The following is an 18,378-nucleotide window of genomic DNA, read 5'->3' on the forward strand; positions in this document are numbered from 1 at the left end:
TCAGGGTGATTCGAAGACGCACAAGCGACTAAAACAACTGATCGTGTACTTACGAACAAAACGTGTTCCCGTGACAGAGCTGCTTTCCGTCCAACGAGAGCCGCAGCCGGAAGAAGAACACATTACCATGCGTCGTTTCTACGATGGTGCTCACATTTTTGCAATAAATTACTTTCGAAAAGCAAAATCGCACGGAAAGCAGCGCGAGAAACAAAGCCTTGCAAAACCGAAACTTTAAAGGGGATCACGTGGTAGACCAGACGTAATGGCGATTTTGACTCGAGCGACCGCTAGAGGGTGGCTACGCTAGTCTGGAGAGAAGAGCCGCTCCTTGTGTTTCTGTACATCTAGCCGTTAGGCAATCCAGTAGCGCTTGTGGTTTTGGTGGTGCTTGTTGTCCGTTGGCGTCATATCGAATCGATTGTCATCTGTGGCTTGATCGCCGTGTAAAAGTTTAGCGTAGGATGTGGTTATCACAATGACTGACATTCTGATTAAGTGGACTTTCAGAAAGCAAACTGGGTTTGTACGATGTATGACCCCTCGATGACCCAGTCATTGAGCTTCGTTTGCTCGCACAGGGAGACGCCATCAACGGCTTCCTGGGAACCGTTGTAAATAAATTTTAGAAACAAAGGAAGTCTGTGCCTGCGGATCCCCTTGACTTTGTGAGTATTATTTTTGTCCGGATATGAGATTTCTGCTTATATTTCTATGAGCCATCAGAGATTATGGTGCATATACCTACTCCAATCCTGTCACTAAAACCGGAAACGTTGGACAAGAAAATATACTTACAGACGCGGCTGTCAACGATATTTGGATAACAACTTTTATAAGCACTCATACATGACGTTCCATCTTTTTTTTTTCAGCCTACACCTGCACCAAGTTTCCCCAGGCACGTGTATCTATCCTGGCCCAGGAACTAAGGTGAGTTAATGTACAGTGTGACCTCATCAACCCATACTCTGTGATGATTCACTTAAGTTCGCTTTGCATATTTATTGTCCAATCTAAGGTAACACTTTACATTATCTCGAATCAGCAATGTGTATCCAGCAGTATGTAAAAAGTATTTACACATTATTTGTAGGATTTTTGTGTGACTTGATTGTAAATAAAATGTACACGTTTTGTATGCTTTTTGTTTTCTCTGTTTGGTAACCATATTAGCATTTTAAATAATTTGTCTTCAGGAGCTCAACAAAAACACGTCTACAGCAGCATACATTGTATGTCAACTTAAGGTAAATAGAAATGCAACACATTCACGCACAACAGGAGCTCAAACACAGTTTCAGAGGCTACGCGGTGACCACTTTTCAATAGCTGTCAATAGGCAGCCAACAGCTTTGGCAATAAAAAGTTATTTTTTCAATAAATCAAGAGGGTCCGTTGAGGCAGTTCAAGACCAACAAAATCTCTTTCCAACAGAATCTCTGCGCCCATGGTATTGGAGACTTTTCGTGTTACACTACACATTGTTGTGCCCGCTACCGAATCTAAGTAACAGAATACCGCTATTTCACTCAAACGTATTGGTATATAGCGGTCCGCTTCCCAGCGCAAACGCTTCTGGTTACCGTGCAGTTGCCCACCTGCCTTGCACAGAGGTCTTGCAGGGTGTCTGCGATTCCGTGTCAAGAGGTAAATTACTACTATATTTTCAAGATCACCCGCATGCAGCATGCGATTCGTCAGATATCCCTCGAAGCGGTCATGTTGAGTGTCAGCTGGGTGACCTCTAGGGGGGGGGGGGGGGGCTGTTGTTCTGCGAGAACAGTTTTGTGTTCGAAATATGAACAGTTCTCGAACTCAAGCTCTTCGCTCTACTTACTGCCATCGGGTTGATCTTCCTTGTGTCCACCTCTATCGGATCACATATTGATTTTAATAACTTGATGACATCCTCTTTATTAGGAGGAATTTACAGGCACGCATGTATGTTCCACACCGTACTAAAATGAAGAAGAGAGGCACTTAAGTAGAGCTCTTACAGCGATAGCTGCAAAGTGGAGGCATAAAAAGGGGAAAGATTCTGGCGTTGGCCGAAGAGTGTCTGAAGCATCCAGTAAATCGCTTCCGCCCGCACCTCACAGAGGGCGGCTGAGGCTCACGTTGGGCAGAGCCGTATGTTAAAAGGGAGTGTGGCCATTGGGAGGAGCCCCAGAAAGAGGCTCGACCTGTCAACACAGTTCCGCGCCTCTCATCATGGGCGTACAGAGAGGGTGGCAAGGGGGCCGTGCACCCCTGGAGATCCAATGTCGCTTGTTAAAATAGTATGCTCTTTTCTTATAGGTCGTAATGATTATTTTCAGATGTCATAATAGGAATCTCTGAACACCCGCACAGTCCGCAATGTCCGCCTCCAGAAAAAGAGGTGGTAGGGGAGGGGGATTGCACGCGTGCCCCCCTTGGAAGCACTTTGCCCACCTTGTAAAAAATCCTGGGGACGCCTATGCCTCTGATTGGATTGCTTTTTGCCGCAAGGGTCGCCATCACATCTTATTGCCACTCAAAATGGCGACGAAAGCAAACACGGTGAAGAGGGAATTTCGTGACAAAAATTTTACAGACAACTCTGATTTTACGCTGCAGATGTACATCCTCATATAGGATTATCGAAAATCAATTTCAGCTGATGCTCCGCTGTCGATATCTACCTGAAAATAACACGTTTTGTCATCGGTGTTAGGCCTAGTGAAAGCGGCGATCACGACAAAATGATAACAAAAACGGCACTGTGTTGTACAATTTTGAATTGAAGGGATGTAAACATACTTGCCTTTTTTATTCCAACTATTTATGTAGAGAAGTGAAAAAAAGTCGTACCGACGACAGGACGTGTACGAGCAGGTGGTTCTGCCGGCAGCGGTACAACGACGGAAGCAGACAACAATTCCCGACGTGCCTTGCGCAGCCTAGGTGGCGTTCATTAAATTGGCAAAAAAAATAAATCCAATAGTTTTCCAGATCGCGAGAGCTATCCATTTCAATCCCATCCAATCCAGTTGACACCCAACATGGCGCTGCCCATGTTGGGTAGTGCGACAAATAGTGATTATAGGTTGATTGATAATGCCCCATATTTCGAGACGTCATTGGTCAGAAAGCTGAAAGGGGGTGGAGCTTCATGTATAGGCATGACTCGTTAATGGCCAGACTCGCTTTTAATATACGGCTCTGACGTTGCGATAGGCCTGCGCTATAGTTCTTCCTCCCGTTCCTCACAGAGGGCTCCACAGTTTCGCGTTGTAATGTCTCAGCGCGTCGGCAAAGAACATGAGAGGAAGAGGAAGCACATGAGGGGAAGAAGACGAGCGAGAAGAATTGCCTCCCGTCAATGCCTCGGCGGTGTATACGCGACCGCGCCGCAAACTTAACGTGTGAGAAGGATTTCAGACCCATCGTTCCCATCCTCATCGTCATCATAATAAAGGCTCGTTTTTCGAACCGCAACAATTTGGTGGAGGTGCGCTCGATTTCCTTCCTCCTAAGCCAGTAAATCTGGAACTCCGAAGCCGTCGCATTGTACTTATGGCTAATGCACCCCAATCCGCAGCCGGCAACGGTTCTGCCTCGGGAGGACAAGCGACCGCGTCGACTATCCCCGCACCAGTACTGCGGCAACGTGACCCGCCCACATTCAACGGCATCGACGGCCAGGATGTTGATGATTGGCTCGACGAATTCGACCGCGTCTGCCGTCACAACAGGTGGGATGACAACAGCAAGGTGAATAACGTCGTCTTCTATCTGTCCGGGGTCGCCAAGACTTGGTTCCTGAACCATGAGGCAGAATTCCAAGCCTGGGAACGATTTTCGTCTCGGCTACGGGATTATTTGGCAGGCCCGCCTTTCGGAAGTCAGATGCTGAGCAGAATCTGTCCTGGCGAGCCCAACATCCCGATGAGTCGTACATGTCATACGTCGAAGAGATTCTCTCTTTGTGCAAGCGTCTCAATCCTGAGATGCCTGACGATGAAAAAAAATCGCTACGTACTCAAGGGAATACGGGAGGATGCCTTCCAACTCATCATGGCAAAGGACATCACTACTGTTGCCGAAATTCTTGCATTATGTAAGAAACTACAGGGCGCAAGAAACCGGCGCACGAAGGAAGCCCATCTCCAGTACGGCACCTCTGAAATCGTGTCCCTCGATAATCTGCGTCTCTTGATCCGAGAGATAATGAGGGAAGAACTTTCCAGGCTTTCATCACCTACGGGTCAACTACTGAGTCAACCTACTGAGACAACTACGCTTGTACAGTCGGTAGTACGGGAAGAACTCGCGAGCGCAATCGGACAGCGCACCACAGCCCAGCTTCAGCCCTCGTACGCTGACGTTGTTCGGTCAAATATCCACCCGAGTCCGGCGACAGCTGCAGTCTCAGAAGCCCGACAGCAGTCCATGATGTACTCCCCGTCGATGCTTCCAGGTTCTCAACTTCCTCTCAGTATGTCCCTGGACCGGCCCCGTCGTCGCCCAACATGCTACTACTGCGGCATTACCGGTCATACAATAAGGTTCTGCAGGAAACGTCAACGGGAGGCTTTCTGGGCTGGCCGTCCACAATTTACGCCCTCGGCGCCCTACACTGATGCTTGTCCCTCAGACCGCCCATTTCGTTATGCCGGTAATCGCTATTATTACTCTGCGCCTCCCACCGCAACATCTGGTGACGGACTCCGGAATGACGATTACGCCGGTTCACGTCGCTCCCGGTCTCCAGCCGGTCGCCGCAGGTCACTGTCACGTAGCCCCATACGCCTTACATCCCCTCCTCTCCAGCGGGGAAACATGTAGTTGCAGTTCCTGGGGGTCGTCCTGCATCGACTGCACCGTTTTCAAATGTCACCCCACCGCACCCTCGAAACTGCATCGACGTTTCCATTGACGGCCATTCTTCATCAGCACTTATTGACACCGGCTCCTGTGTTCGTATTTTGTCTGCTAAGATGTGCAAGAAGCTGCGCAAAGTAACGTTCAAAGATGGATCCTTTCTCAAGTCGGCGTTTAACCACATTTTTCACACGACTGGTTCCTGCACCGTATAGCCCCAGGCGAAAAAATGAACTGGGAAGTCAACTGGTACCAGTTTGTTCCCAGTTGCCTCCAACTGATCATGAACTGGAACCAAGTGGGATCAATCTGGCGGCAACTGGAAACTAAAGTGGTACCAGTTCAAGCTGGGCTGGTGACAACTGGAAAGTGAAGTGGTACCAGTTCAAGCTGGGCTGGTGGCAACTGGACATGAACTGGTACCAGTTCAAACTGGGCTGGTGGCAAGTGGACATGAGCTGGTACCAGTTCAAGTTGGGCAGGTGGCAACTGGAAAGTGAAGTGGTACCAGTTCAAACTGGGCTGGTGGCAACTGGACATGAACTGGTACCAGTTCAAACTGGGCTGGAGGCAACTGGACATGACCTGGTACCAGTTGAAGGTGGGGGTGGCAACTGGAAAGTGAACTGGTGTCAGTTCAAACTGGGCTGGTGGCAACTGTACATGAACTGGTACCAGTTCAAACTGGGCTGAAGGCAACTGGACATGACCTGGTACCAGTTGAAGGTAGGGGTGGCAACTGGAAAGTGAAGTGGTGCCAGTTCAAACTGGGCTGGTGGCAACTGGATATGAACTGGTACCAGTTCAAACTGGGCCGGAGGCAACTGGACATGACCTGGTACCAGATCAAGCTGGGCAGGTGGCAACTGGAAAGTGAAGTGGTGCCAGTTCAAGCTCGACCAGCTGACATGTTTGGGAGAAGTTTCGGTTTGGGGTTCCGGGATAGGTTTGTAATAACATATATGAAGATTACGAAAGAAAGTTTGGGGGGACGATCGGTAAGCAACTTTATAGTAAAAAAATCATATTTCTATTTTTTTTTTTTGAAGGTGCGCTAATGTTAACAAAAGCTAATTTGGAATTATTATGTTTGCATATTTTGCGCGTTCCTGCTCCCCTGATGAATGACGCGTTTGAACAAGGTGTAACGGTCGCTTGCTCCTTCCAGATGCAGCGTTCGCGCTTGTCCGCCGTGTTTTGACTTTTCGCGTTCATCTCAGCATGCCCCAAGTGACATTTTTGCTCTTAATGTTATTAGCGTGACATGCGACAATATAAATTACAGTGAGCGTCATCGGCTTCAGTACGACCAGACAGGTGTCATGCGATTGCGGCTCTGTTGCAGCTGCGAAGACTGCTTCATCGTGAGTACTATGCTCAAGTGTTTTTTGCTTGCTGCGAATAAAGCAGAAATATAAATAATGGTACCGTCCTGCTGCACGTAAAGTTTGTCTCCCCAGTGTGTAGCACGAGAACATATGGACGCGTTTCTTTCACGACCAACGCCCGGTTTATGCAAATGCCATGTTAACGTTAACAAAGCAACTTTTTGCACACCACACGCTGTGAAAAGTGTCTCTTGGTTTCTCGTTCTTTTATTTATCATGTGCCGTTAGTCTGCGCGTTCCCGCTTTTAATGCATGTCATTCTCGTGTTTCAGATCCTTCACACGGAAAACACGGGTTGCTCTAGAATCCGCATAGCTCACCAGAGTACTCGTGGCGTGGATCGGAAAAGCATGTGAGTCTGTTGTGGAGTAGTTGTGCCTTTCAATTCATGTTTTGGTGATAATATTGTGCTTCACAGGACAACTGCGAAGCAATATGTCGGACTCCACAAGCGCCTCCTGTAACGAGGGATACACAGGAAAGGTGAGTGTCTGCGACATATGTGTGTATAGTGAAGTAAATGAATTAGTAATGATAAGTCTTCTGCAGCTCTATACGTAGAAAACCAACTGATGACATGACTTCCACGGCTGCCCGGAATGCTTCCTGTTTTCCTCAACCGTTTCTGTAAAGTCAGTGAGAAACTGCATCGTGAAATACAAAATGTCTGTTTCAGAAGTGCACAATAAAATAATTCATGTTTATTTCAGTATCATGCATCTGTGGGTTTCATCATGGAGATCCAAATGAGCTCCCGAGTGGCTCAGTTCCGCTTGGAGGAGAAACGTTGCTACTTCGGCTGCGACCAGTTGCAAGCTGGTATTTTGAACTGGGACCAGTTCAAGCTGGGACCAGCTGCCAACTGGTTTTGAACTGGTCCCAGTTCAAACTGGGACCAGCTCAAGCTGTGTTATTGAACTGGGACCAGTTCACGCTGGGACCAGCTGCAAACTGGTTTTCAATTGGTCCCAGTTCAAACTGGGACCAGCTCAAATTGTGTTATTGAACTGGGACCAGTTCAAGCTGGGACCAGCTGCAAACTGGTTTTGAACTGGACCCAGTTCAATAACACAGTTTGAACTGGTCCCAGTTGGAAAGTTTTTCATCTGGGGCGATATCCGATGTATGCTTCCCTGTGGAATTCCGAGTCCTCCCTGTTACCTCGCATGACATTATACTGGGCTGCGATTACCTTCAAGAGCATCACGCCATTATCGATCACTCTCGCGGTGAGATCACTCTGCCTACAGGGCCGGTCCTCGCCAGTGAGGCCGACTGCGGTGTCCTTAAACTGCGCGTTGAGCACGATACCGTACTTCCCCCCCGTACTACCATATACATAGAAGCCGTCTCCTCTGAAGCATCGTCTACTCCTGAGGTGATACTGTCTCCTCACCATACTCCGCTCGCACGCAAGGGTCTCGTTGCTCCGTTCTCCCTCTCACGAATTGACGGCGGAAAGACGTCTCTCCCTGTCAGACACTTTATGGGAGCCTGTCCTGTTGCCGTGCGGATTTGTCGTTGCCACCTTGGAACCCGTGAAGCTCGGCGCTGTGCATGCTCTCGGAAATTCCGCCGACGCCGCGGTAACTCTCCCTCATCCAGTGCACGACTCGGCCCTATGTCAAACTGTTTCTCCCTCGCTTGACGATCGGAGTAGAGGCACGCTTCTGTCCTTATTACGAAATTATGCACATTTATTTGACCTCGACAAATCACCTCTTGGGGTTGCACGCGACGTGGAACACTCAGTTGACACTGGCTCTGAAAGGCCTCTTCGACAGAGATAGTATCGTGTTTCTCCCGCCGAACGACAACAAATTGATAAAGAGGTCGACCAAATGCTGTCCAAATGAATAATCCGTCCTTCCTCGAGCCCTTGGTCCTCACCTGTCGTCATGGCTCCTAAGAAGGATGGCTCTATACGTTTTTGCATTGATTACCGACGTATCAACAAAATAACCCGTTCTGGGTACTGGCAGATGATGCAGGTGATGCCGTTCGGCCTCTGTAACGCTCCAGCTACATTCGAGCGGATGATGGACACTGTGCTTCGGGGGCTCCGCTGGCGAACGTGCCTATGTTGCTTGGACGACGTTGTCGTTTTCTCGGAAACATTTGGAGACCACCTACTTCGCCTTGAATCTGTATTCTCCACATTCCAGTCTGCGGGCCTCCAACTCAACGGGAAAAAGTTCCCTTTCGGCTTCGAGAAGATTAAAATACTGGGTCACGTTGTCTCTGCAAACGGTGTTTCTCCAGATCCTGATAAAATCAAAGCCGTCTCCGATTTTCCGAAGCCAACCTGTGTCAAGGAGCTGCGCAGTTTCATTGGGTTGGCATCGTATTTCCGTCGATTCATCAAGGGGTTCGCGCATATCGCAGCCCCTCTCACGGCTCTCCTCTCCTGCGAATCCAACTTCCACTGGGACTCCCACTGCGAGCTTGCTTTTGAGCGGCTCAAAGCTTTGCTTACGGCCGCCCCTATTCTGAGGCATTTCGATCCTTCCCTTCCCGTTGAATTGCATACCGACGCCAGTGGGGCAGGACTAGGTGCAGTTTGAGCACAGCGTCACCCGGATGCGCCAATGGAGCAAGCAGTCGCCTTCGTCAGTCGCACATTGACTAAAGCAGAAAAAAACTACTCAGCCACCGAAAAGGAGTGTCTCGCCGTCATCTGGGCCATTGGCAAATTTCGCCCTTACCTATACGGTCGTCATTTCTCGGTCGTGACCGATCACCACGCTCTTTGCTGGCTTGCGTCCTTGAAAGATCCGTCTGGGCGTCTTGGGCGCTGGGCACTAAGACTCCAGGAATTTGATTTCGCTGTGCATTATAAGTCTGGATGCAAGCACCAAGACGCTGATGGTCTTTCCCGATGTCCACTGCAAGACGAGAACTCCGCCCCGGTACTTTCTTATGAGGATGTCATATGCCTTTCCGAGCTGGACCCAAGCACTTTCCCCTCAGAACTGCTTCACGACGAAGCCGCCCAGAAGCTCAATCGTCATCTTGACGGCACGGCACCTTCTACGTAAAGCCAATTTATACGTAAAGCCAAACACTTCGTGTTGCAAGAAGGCACGCTGTACAAACGCAATTACAGCCCCGACGGCTCTCGACTACTCTTGGTCGTTCCGTGTCAATTGCGCAACGCGATCTTGCGCCATTCTCACGACGACCCTACAGCGGGACATCTTGGCTTTTTCAATACCTACGAGAGGATCCGTCGCAAGTTTTTTTGGCCGGGCATGTACAGGAACATCCATCGCTATGTGTCGTCATGCCAACTGTGCCAACAACGCAAGTATACCGCCACATCCTTTGGTCACCTACATCCTTTGCCACCCCCACTCCATCGCTTCGAACGAGTCGGAGTTCACCTCTTCGGCCCCCTCCCCCTGTCCACTTCTGGAAACCGCTGTGTTGTAACGGCAATTGACCATTCCACCAGATACGTCGTTGCTTCCGCCCTGCCTTCCGCAACAGCTGCTGATATTGCCCAGTTTTTTATTCAACGTATCCTCCTCCAGCACGGCGCTCCCAGAGTCCTGTTGAGTGACAGAGGCTGCCAGTTTGTGGCTGAGATTGTCAAGCAGGTCCTCTCCAGCTGCTGTGTCACCCACCACTTTACGTCTCCTTACTATTCACAAACAAACGGACTCGTGGAACGTTTCAACCACACTCTCGCCGACATGCTGTCTTTCTATATCTCGCCTCGTCAAGACAACTGGGATGACCTCCCTCCATATCTCATTTACGCGTACAACACTGCCACAACAATCGACAACTCGCTTCGGCCCCTTCTTCCTACTTTACGGCCGTGATCCAGTCCATACTATTGATACCTTGTTCCCCTACGTGCCTGATATATCCAACCCTGTACTTGCAAGCGCCACCTGCCGTGCAGAAGAATGTCGACAGATTGCCAGCTGCCGAACCTTCGACACGCAAGCGTCACCCAAACAGCGTTACGACGCGTCCCACGCTAACGTTGTTTATCGTCCTGCGGACCTCGTTTGGCTTTGGGTTCCTCTGCGGAAGCCTGGCCTTTCGTCAAAATTCCTTTACCACTACGTTGGCCCCTACAAGGTACTCCGAGCGCTCAATGATGTAGCGTACCTCATCCAACCACTGGACAATCCCGTTGACCGGTGCCGTCGGATCACTGCGTCTGCGCACGTCTCACGCCTCAAACCATACATCGCACGACCTCTCGACACTTCTCGCCCGCCACAAGAAGATCGCCAGGAGGGCTCCTCTCCGGAAGGGGGGCAGTTGTGAGAAGGATTTCAGACCCATCGTTCCCATCCTCATCGTCATCATAATAAAGGCTCGTTTTATAGCTCGTTTTTCTTACCGCAACAAACGTCATTTCGACGCACAACACTTGGCGTTTGCTCGACTGCTTTCCTCCGCGAGAAGTTGTACACACACACAAAAAAAAAGGACGCTTTGCGAGTGTTCTCACCAAGATTAGCGACGGGAATGCGCTAACGGAGGACGAAACGGCGTTGTTGGAGAGTCGCTTCGTCACCAAGGGGGAGGCTCAACTCCACTGTCCGAACGGACAGTGGAGTGGCTTGTTCTGGCTAATAAGTCCGTCAAACAGTACAACCTTCTTCAGGCTGCCGGTCTCGAGGGCACATGCAAAGCGTATGCGCTGGACAGCGTATATTCAACTGTGACACAAACCAGGAAAGGATGGCAATTCACAGGCTGATCGACGACATCCCGCCGACCAAGACTGCCAATTTACCATCCACCATGTTGTTCAGCTTAGGGAAGCCCTACAGGCTCACCAGCAACGTTGCAACCAGGACGTTGCCGATGGTCTCGTTAACGGTGCGCTCGGAACACTCAAGCACGTCGAGTTTGACGAAGATGGCATGCGCTTCCGCACATGAATTGACTTTACGAGCGCCACAACGGGTAAACTGGCGAGATTCAAAGCAGCGCCACTGCGAAAGGTACTACAGCGCGCGGTCGAACGACAGTTGGTGCCTCCACTGGTAGTGGTTGGTCCCTCTAAGTACAACTGAAAGCGAAGCGCGGAATACAGTTGCGCAAAATGGAATTCCCCGTTATTCAGGTCAGTGCGATAACGATCCACAAGCCCCAGGGAGCTTCGTAGTGCCAAGTGGTGTACGAATATAACAAGGTGCACGTCCAATCACTCATCTACGTAGCACTGACACGCTGCACGTCCCTAGAAGTCCTCTTTTTGACGCACGCGTCAGACTGCAGAGAAAACTGCGAGTTTCACCACGTTAGCGGCCGTGTACGGCGCGATTTACGCGACCTGTTCAACCGCTTGGACAAACACCGCCTCAAGACTGCACCACGGAATGTCTGGACGATCTCGACGACCGGGACACTCTCTCAGTTCAACGTCCGCTCTCTCCACGCAAACAGACGACACGTTGTGCACGATTATGTCCCGCGGCGCGCAATGTTCCTATGGATGAGCGAAACATAGGGGGATCTGCTTAGGGTTCCCGGGTTCACCTGCGTGCACATTGTCTCCAGACATCATCAATGAGGGCTGCGGGAGCAGCAGTCTACGTTAGCAACAGCGCTACCAACGTTACCGCACAGCCGTATGCCTTCGTCAACCAACCAACGTCCGACATCGCCGATATGTGCGCAGCATACGTCCCTCAAGCAGACGTCCTCATGCCATGCATCTATACGTTTCACCAGACGCTAATCAAGCGGATGTCGCTCAGTTGATCCACTCTACCTTCGAGCCGGAATGGAAACCAATCCTACTCATGGGAGACACTAACCTAGACGCCCACAGAACTACTTTCGTGACCACTATGAAGGACTTCGACATCTACCCCACGTCCAACATTCAAGAGCTCACGACTTCACACAGCTCCACCATCGACTACGTGTTTACATGGCGCGTGCTTGCGCAAGTACACACACGTGCCCTCACCACCTACTCCACCGACCACAAAGCACGCCTCACCATTCTCAAACAATAACAAAAGAAAACTTTGCCCCAGGTGGACCCGACAGCTATCGCTGTTGATGAAACAGCGTGAGCATTCGCGTTAATTCTGCCATTCGTGTTTTTCCTTTTCTTTTTGTTTTTTTCGTGAAATGACCATGGATACGTTTTGTTGTATTTCCAATATCCCTCAGCGTTCCTAGTTCGCACGCCACATACTATTTATGTTCTGGAAGAAGGACAATGAAAATAAACCGAAATATATCAACGTGCCTACGAGCAACGAGGAGAGCTGGGCCTGCATACCAGAGGGGTGCTGAAAAGTCAACGGCCCGATAACGCAGAATGCGGCCTAGAGTCATAAACGATGATTTCAATTCGACATATTCAACTTGGGTCACCATCTTGAGTCATCATCTCGTAATAAAGCTGTTGTTGTTTTGAAGTTGAATACAGTCGGCACATCGTTCCTGAAGAAATCCGACGTTTGCTCTCCGAAATATGCTTCGGCTGCTGCTATAGCCTCCGAACCCTACGAGAATATATTTCCTTTTAAACTTCTTTCCAGGTTTCGAAATCAAAGACAGTCTGATCGGCAAAGATCCGGCGAGTACGGCGGAAGTTCAATGCATTCAAATCGCCAGCCCTTTAGAACCTGCGTTGCCTTGCCTCCTTTGTGAGCCGGTGCATTGTCCTGCAAAAGGGGAACGCCTTTCCGTAGCATCCCGTGCCGTTTTGCTTTCAAAACATCCTTTAACCGGCATCGTAAGCTATAGTAGTACTCTGGATTAACTGTTTCACCCTTCGTTACATAGTCAGTCATCAAAGCACTTTTCTTATCGAGGGGAGAAAACCGTGTCCATGATCATTTCCGCTGATCGTTGAGTCTTGAATTTCTTCCGCCTCTGAGAACCCGAGTGCCGTCATTCCATGAGCTGTTGTTTTGCCTAAGCATCATAGTGATGCAACCATGTCCCATCAACTGCAACCACTCGCAGAAGAAAAGTATGGCTAAAACGCTCTTGCATTGGTTAGTGCCGCTTATCCCGATACACAGGGTGTCTTTTTTATCCGTTACGATCTTTTTATTTTATTTTATTTTTAATCTGTGAGAGTAGCACTATTGTCATTTTTGTGGGCGGCCTGCGCCGCCGGGCGGGCCTGCTGTGGGACAGACCATGTCACTACTGGACGAATAGTTTCCTAACACTAATTCATTAAATTTTTAATTAGATGTTTTATCGAAATTGTGAGAGCAGAACTGGAGGCGGCCATTACTTCTTTCTCAAAAATCCTCAAACGAGCGCGTACATTGAGATACAAATAGCGAAACTTTGGTATGCAAATGAGAACTACCAACGCCGCCTAGATACAGAAGGTCTGCTCAATGCCTCCTATCCCTTCTTCGCTACGTGGTCACATAAAGTCAGAATTCGTCTGCTACCGCGATATGCCGTTCGGCCAATTCAAGAACTCGCAAATGATTGCAGCAAACTTCGCAAATTTGAACCTGTCGACTAAACACGCAACACTGTTTCAACACGCTTTCCAGCAAATTAGTCTCGAGAAAAATATGGGACCGTATTGAATACGCTTTATTTTGTATTACTATTTAGTACAAGGGGCGTTCACTACTCGCAGACGACAGTGGCAGCCCATGCCGCTAACGGTGGCTCGTCTCCATGGCTACCACCGCTGAAAGCACGTTCGCGGTTGGCAACGGCCGTTGAAAACGCAGTTCTGATTGACTGGCTGTTAGTTGTTACGTCCAGGGGCGGATCTAGGATTTTTCCGAGGGGGGGGTCCGCTATGGACAAGTGCCAGGTGCATGCTGGGATTGGTCCATTGAACCCTATGTTCAAGTCTGGAATTGAGGGGGTCAGGACATCCGGACCCCCCGCTAAATCCGCCCCTGGTTACGTCACGTCGACGAGTAAGCAGGCTTTCTCTATCTAGGTGGTGTTGGAACTACGTACTTCTCGAGCGCAGTAACGGCATCGCTTCGGCTTATCTGGCCCGGAAAACGGTCTATCTGGCCAAGAAATGAGCGTATATTACAATCCTCTCAACCGCTACAAAATACGTCGCCCTCCGACGCGAACGCCTTTGCCCTGTTTCTGCGCTCGAGAAGTGCGTATTGATTTCGTCTTACCGCAGTTGCATACCATACCAAAGTGGCCATTTATTTGTCAGCCTTATGGTCGCCTTCAATTCTGATGTCTCGCATTTTCGCGAAAACAACGAATTAAAAAGTGAATTAATGAATGTTTGGGTAATTAGTCGCTGAGTAGTTACATGCTCTTTGCAACAGGACGCCTGCATGACCGCGTAACACGCCCACATCAGTGCCGGCATCAGTGCTGTTCCCACAGCTTTTAAAAATCTGTAACGATAAAAAAAAGGAAAAAAAGAAACATATATACCTATTTTGTATAATCGCAACGTCCTTGCGAAATCGTTCCCGATCCTCATCGCTTGTTCCTCCCGGCATATGGTGGGGACTATACAAACGTTATCGATTCGCTTCCGTTTGGTATTTCATCTGCGCGACAATGGTTTCAATACTCAGTGTTGTGAAACCCCGGTGTTTATACCTCTAGGTAGGCGCCCCACATCGTCTGAGGACTTTCCAGACGGGCCAGGACGCATCTAACCCCCCATGTCCCCTACTTCTTCCTGCTGTCCTCTCTCCATGTGTCCACATCTGTACGCCGCTCATAGCCACAGTAGCTTCGCGGCGCTAAGACGGAATCAAAAAAAAAAAGAAGAAGAAGGAAACATCGTCTGAGGACAACAACAACAACTTTATTTTGGCTTTGGAGAGTGGGGAAGTTCATCGCCACAGGCGATACTCTACCCCATTGCTGGTGGGAATGTGGGGAATAAAATAACGAGAAAATAAAATAATCGTCTGAGGAGATAGCACAGGTGACAACTGACTTGCGTAACACTTCTCCCGGGTTCGATGGCATTTGCTCAAGCCATGTGCAACTTGTCAACAAAAACAGCGATCACCAAAAACCGGAACTTTCGTATTCCCGGACAAGTTGAAGGAAACACTAAACTACAAAGCGGTGATGGTCTAGGAGCTCGGACTCAAGTTACACATACGTACGGGTCGTTCTGCAGTATTGCGGCGATAATATGACCCTGAAACACGTGCCACCACCATCAATCTCGTCGCATAAGCTAAGAACCACTGCCCTAGATTGGAATGATCTGGCTGGTGCTGTACCGTTTCTACAAATGTCCGAGAACCAAAATGGGCTGTATTATTGCAATGGGACTGATTGCTTTTAAAAATTGGCGATTGTGTTCGCAAGTGCAATAATACGTGGAAGTCAAAGAAGGCCATATACAGAGTCTAAAGATATTAGAAATAAAAATTGTGTTGTCTAGAACCATTTGAATGTATTTGAATAACACCATCTGAAGTACAGGGTTCGCCAAGATAAACGTCGGGGTTTATAACGTAAATAAGACAAATAAGAACAGTGTCGCGAAGCTGAAGATGTTAGAGGACGTATTATGCACCAAAATTTTATATCGATACTTCAGCTTGTTCCATTTCCCTGCGGATAAATCGTGGATGTTAAAAAACCGGCTACACCTGTGTTTTCAGCTCCTTCCGCAAGACGGCGACACGGTCGAACTCGGCGTTGCAGACGATATTGAAACCATATTAACGCGATATGAGAAGAGAATAGAAACATCACAATTTCAACTCGTTTGGGTTTCGGGACGCTTGGTCTCTGTAGCATCAATTGGTTGGCCCTGAAAACGGCCTTTTGCGCCTGTCTCTTATCAATGAGGAAAGTCTAAGAAGGTCCTTCGACATCGACTTCGCTCAGGAAACGCTCCCGCGTCACGTCGCGTCACGTCGCGTATGGTGCTGATACTTCCGCGGTATACGAGAGGGGATCTTTGACATATCCCCACAGAAAAAAGTCACACGGAGTCAGGTCGGGTTAACGAGCTGGCCACTCTATGTTAGGAGAGCCCCTGCCCATCCACCGCTGTGGAAATGTTCTGTTAAGCCACTAGCAAACTTGTATGCTCCAGCGAGGTGGTGCTCCATTCTGCATAAATATGCACACCTCTTTCTGCATGTGCAGGGACTCTACTTAAGGCAAAAATTCTTCTTGCAGCATAGAAAGATAACTTTCGCCCGTTACACTGCAACTAAAGGAGAAGGGGCCTACCCCACACAACAACCTTTGGGGATTGTACTGAGCGCTGAAACGTCCATCCTGGATTCTGCGGCGACCAGTACCTGCACTTATGCCGGTAAGCATGTCCGTTTAGGTGGAAGTTCGCCTCATCACTGAATAAAATAAATTCAATGTGTCCTGGGTTATCGGCAATGCGTTGCAATTCATTCGCTTCTGAGGAAATGCACACGGCGGTCAAAATCATCCTCTTGCAATTCGTGTATAACTTGAATCTTATATGAGAGAAACCAGTGACCTCTGAGAATTCGTCGCACGGTTGTTGCTCCGACTTCAAACAGTCGGGCTGCTCTGGTCGTAGATATTCCTGGATGCCCCTCAAATGCCCCCAGCACAGCGTTGGTCAAGTCATCCGTGCGCTTGGTGTTTGGGTACTCGTGTTTTCTGTTGGCCATGGAACCCTCTTGTGCGAAACGTTTAACCAATTTTTTAATGGTCGCTTCGGAAGGAGGAGGACGATTGTAGGCTCTTCGAAATTTACGTTGGACGAGCGAGACGCTTCTCAGCTTCGTGTACCACAACACGTAGTTTGCGCGCTGTTGTACGGTTAGCTGGCGCATGGTGCTCAGTTACAACAAAAGCACAAGTGAAAAATAGTAAGTAATAGTAAATACAGGTACAAAGCACAGAATATTACACAGGAGATATTTTGGAAAACTAGACAGAGACGTAAAAAGTTGTCGCAGATCGTGAAGCTCGTTGTTGGACTTGCAGACGATCGCTGTAGACACGACAGTCTGCTTCTTATTTTTATCGATTCTGCGGTCATGAGTAATTTGTGGGTTTGTTATGTTATGTGCTGTAATGACATGTTTTACCACCGGTGAAACAACTTCGCGCAGTAATAATCTATATTCAGCTCCACTTGCTCACTTGGTTTCGATATCGTCTACAACGCCGAGTTCGACCGTGTCGCCATCTGACGGAAGGAGCTGAAAACACAGGTATTGCCGATTGGATACACGGGTATAGCAGTTTTTTTTTTAATTTCCACGATTTATCCGCAGGGAAATTGGACAAGTGGCAGTGTTGATATAAAATTTTGGTGCATAATACCTACTTTCACATCTACTTCAGCTTCCCGAGACTGTTCCTATTTGTTTTATTTACGTTAAAAACAATTAATTTTATCTTGGCGTACCCCGTACTTCTACTGCAGGAGGAACACGGTTACCCAAAATGTTACATAAATCGTACAGAACTTAAGATGTACAACAATCTTACCTTCGTGGAAACATAGCGGGGCTTTTTCGTGGCGACACTCTATGAGCTTCCAAACTTCCTTTCGATCGTCTTTCTCTTCCACAATATGTGTAGCCTGTTCAAAACTCGGAAATCTTACGTGCATACCCATAAAGAATAAATGCTTTATTTATGTAGGTTCATCGTATATGCACCACATTGCTACAGCATTTAGAGTTCTGGTTATTGGTTTCTTCCGTACAATATCGAAAACACTCGCTGCATGTATTTTTGCAAATTAGGCATATTCCGAAAAAAAAATCGGAATATATGTTCTTACGTTGCGAGCTGTATTAGCGCGCTGTAAGCTGCGAGCTGTAAATCCGAATTCATCGATACCGTTGGAAAGTATCGAGAGGAGTCTTGTCTAGGTTTGTTTTATTGTTTCTGTTTTGGTTCCTAAATAATCTGACACCGATAGCAGACCTCGGTGGTTCACTCTTCGCAGTGACTGCCTGCAAGCACCCACCAGTGCTATTTTGCCTCCCATTCTACCTGTGCCATTTTCTTCACCATTTCGTGCTTCGAATCCCAAGGTCGACCCGCTTGCATTGCTGACCTGCTCTAATGTCGTAGTAGTGTTCACAAGAAGAATTCGCTTCTCGAGATGGGTCGCAAGTGCAGAGCTGCAGAATGCCTGTAATACAACAAGTTACTGATTTATTTATTTATTCATAAAAATCCAGAAAAAGGTCGATGCGTACACCATTTC

General features: G+C 48.4%; 1 protein-coding gene and 1 long non-coding RNA gene across 2 annotated transcripts in view; one reads left to right on the forward strand and one right to left on the reverse strand.

The window, feature by feature from the left end:
* Positions 1–17,706, reverse strand: part of LOC135397915 (uncharacterized) — a 420,422-nt gene extending 402,716 nt beyond the window's left edge. Inside the window, exon 1 of the mRNA XM_064629413.1 lies at positions 17,649–17,706. Coding sequence (XP_064485483.1) covers positions 17,649–17,662 — 14 coding nt within the window. The 5' untranslated portion in view covers positions 17,663–17,706. The remainder of the gene's footprint in view (positions 1–17,648) is intronic.
* Positions 6,659–6,945, forward strand: LOC135397914 (uncharacterized). The gene is made up of 2 exons (XR_010423874.1): positions 6,659–6,719; positions 6,786–6,945. It is a non-coding gene; the product is annotated as an uncharacterized LOC135397914 (long non-coding RNA).
* Positions 17,707–18,378: the final 672 nt, after the last annotated feature.

This window comes from Ornithodoros turicata, chromosome 6 (genome assembly GCF_037126465.1).
Source record: "Ornithodoros turicata isolate Travis chromosome 6, ASM3712646v1, whole genome shotgun sequence".
NCBI classification, from domain to species: Eukaryota; Metazoa; Arthropoda; class Arachnida; order Ixodida; family Argasidae; genus Ornithodoros; species Ornithodoros turicata.